At 50.9% G+C, this 7,787-nt stretch overlaps 1 protein-coding gene across 1 annotated transcript; it reads left to right on the forward strand.

The window, feature by feature from the left end:
- Positions 1–3,459: 3,459 nt before the first annotated feature.
- LOC136941603 (octapeptide-repeat protein T2-like) lies at positions 3,460–4,988 on the forward strand. Its single transcript, XM_067234139.1, has 2 exons — positions 3,460–3,614; positions 4,490–4,988. Exons 1-2 carry the CDS (start codon positions 3,460–3,462, stop codon positions 4,986–4,988), a joined length of 654 nt encoding a protein of 217 aa, XP_067090240.1.
- Positions 4,989–7,787: the final 2,799 nt, after the last annotated feature.

Here is a 7,787-nt window from a genome sequence, read left to right on the forward strand (position 1 = left end):
ATACATACAGACCACCTCCTCCATCCAACCTCATCCTACTTTCATACATACAGACCACCTCCTCCATCCAACCTCATCCTACCTTCATACATACAGACCACCTCCTCCATCCAACCTCATCCTACCTTCATACATACAGACCACCTCCTCCATCCAACCTCATCCTACCTTCATACATACAGACCACTTCCTCCATCCAACCTCATCCTACCTTCATACATACAGACCACCTCCTCCATCCAACCTCATCCTACCTTCATACATACAGACCACCTCCTCCATCCAACCTCATCCTACCTTCATACATACAGACCATTGCCTCCATCCAACCTCATCTTACCTTCATACATACAGACCACCTTCTCCCAACATGTAGCGGCGATAAGGAACCCTCATCCTACCATGAATGACACTCTTTAATATCCTTTAATATCGCCATCAATATCTTTTATTTGGCAATACACTTTTTTGCTCCTCCAACTACTGTAGCACACACACGCACACACACACACACACGAAGAACACAGGACATTCATGTGAACTGTACTTCTAAGCAGAGAGGAGCAAGGAACTTTGTTTAGGAGAGAACAACCTCCAGCCGATAACACTGTTTGCTAGATTTTGGACTTTTGGAAGTTCAGCAATGGCCTGGGAAAAAAAGACAACAGTCCCACAATAGCATGATGACATCACAACGTACCTGGTACTCTTAAGTTAAGAGAGTGTGAAAACCGAGGTGCCTTGGCAAGCATCACTTATTGCTTGAACCTTAGATGTAACTTCATGCAGAATCGAATATGGATTCTGACACTGTCAGTGCCTGCTGACATAACATCAAGTGTTTTAGTGATGTCATCATCTTCATGATCAATCCCAGTCTGGTAGATATCTTGATGTCTGTGTGTCTATGTGTCTGTGTGTCTATGTGTCTGTGTGTCTGTGTGTCTGTGTGTCTGTGTGTCTATGTGTCTGTGTGTCTATGTGTCTGTGTGTCTATGTGTCTGTGTGTCTGTGTGTCTGTGTGTCTATGTCTGTGTGTCTATGTGTCTGTGTGTCTATGTGTCTGTGTGTCTGTGTGTCTATGTGTCTGTGTGTCTATGTGTCTGTGTGTCTATGTGTCTGTGTGTCTATGTGTCTGTGTGTCTGTGTGTCTATGTGTCTGTGTGTCTGTGTGTCTGTGTGTCTGTGTGTCTATGTGTCTGTGTGTCTGTGTGTCTATGTGTCTGTGTGTCTATGTGTCTGTGTGTCTGTGTGTCTATGTGTCTGTGTGTCTGTGTGTCTGTGTGTCTGTGTGTCTGTGTGTCTGTGTGTCTGTGTGTCTGTGTGTCTATGTGTCTGTGTGTCTATGTGTCTGTGTGTCTGTGTGTCTATGTGTCTGTGTGTCTGTGTGTCTGTGTGTCTATGTGTCTGTGTGTCTGTGTGTCTGTGTGTCTGTGTGTCTGTGTGTCTGTGTGTCTGTGTGTCTATGTGTCTGTGTGTCTGTGTGTCTGTGTGTCTGTGTGTCTGTGTGTCTGTGTGTCTGCTGGATGGTCATGAGGCCACAGAGAGGAAGTGGGGCTGTCCTACCAGAACAGAGATCAGTGATATGCTGCCATCTGCAGTTGTCTGACAGAGGTGTGTATGCGCGTGCATGTGGTTGCGCACATGTTCCTGTGTGTGCTTGCATGTGTGAGCGTGCGAGCACAAGCATGCATGTGTGCACCCATATGTATGACCCCGTGGACACACAAATGTAAATTTGCACAACCTTCTCTTCTTCTAAGTAGAATGCTTTGTGCAACAGTTCACGAGTGATAAGCCAACTTGATCAGGGGCCTGATCAGGGGCCTGAGCTGCGGGCCTGCTGCGGGCCTGCTGCGGGCCTGTTGATACACGACACAAGGTCTGCCTCGTCATGGTCCCAGCTCTCTGTGAGGGCCGCTCAGTGAACTTTGACCCTGCACCGAATAAATAAGAGTTTTCACTCCACACACCTGCAGGACACGTCTCTGCCCTGCGTGGAGAAGCGTACAGATACTGGCTCGCAGGTCAGCTTTATCACCAGGTCTGTTAACACACATCCTCTGATTACGGCCAGTGATCAGGTTCATGGCTGTCAGGAGGCAGAAGACCCCCTCATCTACTCATGCAGCGAGCACCAGACTGAGGGGGGTTGGCATTCCCGCAACCTTCTTGATGTCACCTCAGAGCGCTCGTAAAGGGGCAGCGCATGGAGATTAAAGTAGACTAGCAGATTACCGTGGAGTATCTGATAACAACACGGATTAGTGTAGAGAAAGTGATCTGTTGCAAAAACAGAAGAAACAGTGTCCACACAGGTCAGTAAAAAACACAATAGACAAATTACACAAAACACTGAATGTAATAGAATATACCAGTATAATATCAGTTTAATGTACAAGTATTTTGTGTGTGTGTTATGTCTGTACAGACGCGCCGAGCGTAGATCATGTAGATCTGCAGGAAGAATTGGCCACAACCCCAGTGAGACCGGATGTTTTCCAGGATTCCTAATGAATGCATGATGACAGTATGGAGCTGGTGTGCATGGAGGGGGTGAATGGTGAATAGTGTGTTTAGGGCAGCGGGCCAGCATGAGTTCCCGACGACCGCACAGAGAGACAGAGAATTGGAATAGCGCAACTGGAGGTCAGTTGGATGACTCATCACTAATAGACAGAGAGGACGGGGGGGGGGGAGGGAGGGAGGGAGGGGGGGGAGGGAGGGAAGGGGGCCTTCAGCTTCCTCCTCCAGATTCCAGAGAGACCTCTGAGAGAGAGGGCTTGTGGATCCAACCTTTTCTCACCAAAAACAAATATAGAGACCTTACTCTGTCACTCCACCATCAGGCCAAGGAGGGGTTGGTCTGTGCTTGAGACAAGGTACTGGAAAGACAAAATGTTGCTAGGAGACTAGCATAAATGTCCTTGTTTCTGTAAAGATATCTGGAATATTTCTCTTTTTGTTTACATTAGAGGTGTTAGGGAGGTCTGGAGAGGGTACTGTACTGTACACAGAGCAGGCAGAAGACTTCAACCAGTACTGTACATTAGTGCAAAAGTGTATATACTGTGAAGCTATAGTGTATATACTGTGAGGCTATAGTGTATATACTGTGAGGTTATAGTGTATATACTGTGAGGCTATAGTGTATATACTGTGAGGTTATAGTGTACTGGAGGAAACCTTTCAACTTCGCAGGTAGAGCAGCAGCACCGTGTTACAGTGAATGATAAGGTGTTATGGTGAAATCCCCATGGTGATGTCATCCCCATGGTGATGTCATCCCCATGGTGATGTCATCCCCATGGTGATGTCATCCCCATGGTGATGTCACAGTGACCGCAGTGCTCTACTGTGGGCACTGTGACATCACCATGCTTCCACCAGGCTTCTCTCTTCTCCAGACCTGAGCGAGCCCACACAATCAAACCTGACACGCTTGGGTGCCAAACAACAATGTCCAGGAACATACCCAAGGTAACACACCCCAGGAACACACCCCAAGAACCGATCACCAGGCTGGCTTCGGAGTTCTGGGGTCACTCTGGGGTCATTCTCAGGTCAGGAGGGATCATTGACGTGGAGACCGCCCAGCTCACGTCAACCCACAGGTCAGTGTGGAGGGGAGCGTGACCGGGAAAGGGGGCCTGCAGAGGTGGATGAGCTTGGGGAAATGATTAGGGTTAGAAGGTATTTGGTTAGTGGTAGTATTTGTCATCTAAGGTACCTCTACCTAACTGTGACACGTCACATCACTTAACCTCAAAAGCTGTGTGAGGGACAGGACACAGACGCTAGGTGTAGCTGCCTCTCATTGGCTGACAGGACACAGACGCTAGCTGTAGCTGCCTCTCATTGGCTGACAGGACACAGACGCTAGGTGTAGCTGCCTCTCATTGGCTGACAGGACACAGACGCTAGCTGTAGCTGCCTCTCATTGGCTGACAGGACACAGACGCTAGCTGTAGCTGCCTCTCATTGGCTGACAGGACACAGACGCTAGCTGTAGCTGCCTCTCATTGGCTGACAGGACACAGACGCTAGCTGTAGCTGCCTCTCATTGGCTGACAGGACACAGACGCTAGCTGTAGCTACCTCTCATTGGCTGACAGGACACAGACGCTAGCTGTAGCTGCTTCTCATTGGCTGTAGGATACCCACAGGCCTTGCTGGGTGCCATTGTTGTGTCTGTAACTGCAATATTCTGTCAGACATGAAAGAAAGTTTCTCTTCTTTTCCAAGACAAGTGCAGATGGTGGCAAGTGGTGACCTAACATCACAATGACATCATCTCATTTTGACAGTTGCCCCGTTGTGTGGAAAAAACTGTTAATGGGCAGGACAAAGAAGTATTTCAAATGCCACCAATTAAAGTCAACCACCAAATTACATTGGGGTTTAATGGGTCATAAATAAGAAAATGTTGCTGGTTTTCCGCCTTCAGTCACTGTTTGACCTCTGTGTGCAAGTCTCTCTGAACGCCCAGATCAAGAGAAGAGGCCCAGCTCCAGAGGAAAGGCCTCGCTCCAGAGGAGAGGCCCAGCTCCAGAGGAGAGGCCTTGCTCCAGAGGAGAGGCTCAGATCCAGAGGAGAGGCCCAGCTCGCGAGGAGAGGCCCAGCTCCAGAGGAGAGGCCCAGCTCGCGAGGAGAGGCCCAGCTCCAGAGGAAAGGCCTCGCTCCAGAGGAGAGGCCCAGCTCCAGAGGAAAGGCCTCGCTCCAGAGGAGAGGCCCAGCTCCAGAGGAGAGGCCCAGCGCCAGAGGAGAGGCCCAGCGCCAGAGGAGAGGCCCAGCTCCAGAGGAAAGGCCTCGCTCCAGAGGAAAGGCCTCGCTCCAGAGGAGAGGCCCAGCTCCAGAGGAGAGGCCTCGCTCCAGAGGAGAGGCCCAGCTCCAGAGGAGAGGCCCAGCGCCAGAGGAGAGGCCCAGCACCAGAGGAGAGGCCCAGCTCCAGAGGAGAGGCCCTCGCGCAGGCAGAGCAGATTGGATGAGACACTCAGCTTCCGTGCAGGAAAGCTCCGTCAGCCTCAGCTCAAGCTCAGAGAAACACACACACACAAACACACACACGCACACAAGCACACACACAAGCACACAAACAACCACACGTGCACACACGCAAACATTCCCCCCCACCCAAAAATAATACACGAATCTCTTGCACAGGCAACCCCTTCAGCATCTGTTCATCAAAGCAGCCCTGAATGTAGGTATTTCCTGGAAAGCGATGGCAGGACTCAACACGCGTTTATTATTTCACACAGCTCCATCCTCGGGCCTGCTTAACCATGAAGCCATCACCTCAGCTTTCACCCTCACACCATTCCCTCTCCGGACCATTTGGTTGCTGTTTTGTACCAACCAGAATCACAACAAATTTCCCAACACCCCTCCCTCCCTCCCTCAATCCCTCCCTCAATCCCTCCCTCCCTCCCTCCCTCCCTCCCTCCCTCCCTCCCTCCCTCCCTCCCTCCCTCCCTCCCTCCCTCCCTCCCTCCCTCCCTCCCTCCCTCCCTCCCTCCCTCCCTCCCTCCCTCCCTCCCTCCCTCCCTCCCTCCCTCCCTCCCTCCCTCCCTCCCTACACTCCTCCACTGGCCCTGACTCTCCTCCATTTTGTAATCTTTATTTTAGCGTTTTGTTTTGTTGTGTTGGTTTCTCCGGCAGCCCTTTCATCTCCCGTCTGTCTGGACTCATATCATTTTTCAGTAAGTGGACCCACATGCTCTCCCTGGCACCCAACAGGAGGCCTTTCCAGTAAGCCTGATACACATTACCAATATCTGACACAGATCTGGCGGGGATCACACATGGACTTCCTGAAACAGAGAGACAGGCAGAGATGGAGGAGAGAGGACGTGAAGAGAGAGAGAGGACGTGAAGAGAGAGAAAGAGGACGTGAAGAGAGAGAAAGAGGACGTGAAGAGAGAGAGGACGTGAAGAGAGAGAGAGGACGTGAAGAGAGAGAAAGAGGACGTGAAGAGAGAGAGAGGACGTGAAGAGAGAGAAAGAGGACGTGAAGAGAGAGAGAGAGGACGTGAAGAGAGGGAGAGGACGTGAAGAGAGAGGGAGAGGACGTGAAGAGAGAGGACGTGAAGAGAGGGAGAGAGGGAGAGGACGTGAAGAGAGAGGACGTGAAGAGAGAGGGAGAGGACGTGAAGAGAGAGAGAGGACGTGAAGAGAGATAGAGAGGACGTGAAGAGAGAGGGAGAGGACGTGAAGAGAGGGAGAGAGGGAGAGGACGTAAAGAGAGACAGAGAGAGGACGTGAAGAGAGAGGGAGAGAGGGAGAGGACGTGAAGAGAGAGAGAGAGAGGACGTGAAGAGAGAGAGAGAGGACGTGAAGAGAGAGGGAGAAGACGTGAAGAGAGGGAGAGAGGGAGAGGACGTAAAGAGAGACAGAGAGAGGACGTGAAGAGAGAGGGAGAGGACGCAGACGAGTCACGGAAAGAACTGGAGAAGAGCAGGAGAGATGAAGATAAAGGAACAGATAAGAGAGAGGGGGGTGGGAGAGGCGAGAGACTGTCAGAGAGAGACCAATGAAGAGAGAAGGAGAGAGAATAAAAACGAGTAAAAGAATGGAAGACAGAGAGAGAGAGAACATTTTAAATAGCACTGTGGAGAGGGTTTGATGATTCACACCTACCAGCACCCGTCTGGCCTCTGTGCATGTCATAATGTGAGATGACATGACAACCCCACTGTTTTCCCTTCTCTTGTTTCTGTGTCTGTGTGTGTGTCTGTTTGTGTCTGTGTGTATGTGTGGTTGTTTTTTCAACATATAAAGTATTTTTCTGTGTGTGTATTTTCCTTTGGTTGGCATTGTTTGGAACGAATGCTCATTGTATTCCAGACAGGGAGGTTGGGTTCTCCATGATTCACTCATACAAACATCTGAAGTCCAGTTCCCGGTGTTCTGATTAATACCCCAGGGCAGACTGGACCAACCCATAAACACCCCACAGAGGATGGAAGAAAGGGCCCACCATTACGTAGACATGGACTTCACCATTCACCCAGCGTGACTCCTCCTGGTCTAAATGTGGAGCGGGCTCCACTGGAAGTGACCTGACCAACACACTAGTCTGGAGAGTTGTGTTAACGGACATTTCAGCTGTTAGTGCTCGAGTCTGTTGCTGTAACTCCCTTTCTTCTCAGTCCCTCCCTTTCCATCTCTCATGAGGTCTCTCACTCCCTCTCTTCTCCTTCTCACCCCCCCCTCTCCCTTTATCTTCGTCTCCCACTCCCCCCCCTCCCCTTGGGGCTCCCAGCCCCATAGATCACAGCGACCCCCTTAAAGAGATGCCATCGCAGACAGACGTTTCCCCACGATCTGTGGAAGATCAGTCACAAGCCCGCTCACATGCAAGTCCTTCAGGAGACATGCAAAAACAGACATGTTTATCGCCATTTTGTGGCTGTTTCGGGGTAAACCAGGAACAATGCTGTCTTTATGCTGCGGCTTTATCTTGCCCCAGCCACAGCCAATAATGGTTGTACTGTTGTGATGGCCACGGCATAAATCAATTTATGGGCTCTTTCTCAGCTAACCAGGTGGGGGCTAAGGGAGATAACGGGGAAGACCAGGCCCAGGGAGAAGGGTGGAGAGAGGAGGAGAGAGGGAAGTGGAGAGAAGAGGAGAGAGGGAGATGGAGAGAGTGAGATGGAGGGAGGAGGAGAGAGGGAGGTGGAGAGAGGAGGGAGGGAGATGGAGGGAGGAGGAGAGAGGGAGATGGAGGGAGGAGGAGAGAGGGAGATGGAGAGAGGAGGAGAGAGGGAGATGGAGGGAGGAGG

Source organism: Osmerus mordax, chromosome 4 (genome assembly GCF_038355195.1).
Source record: "Osmerus mordax isolate fOsmMor3 chromosome 4, fOsmMor3.pri, whole genome shotgun sequence".
NCBI classification, from domain to species: Eukaryota; Metazoa; Chordata; class Actinopteri; order Osmeriformes; family Osmeridae; genus Osmerus; species Osmerus mordax.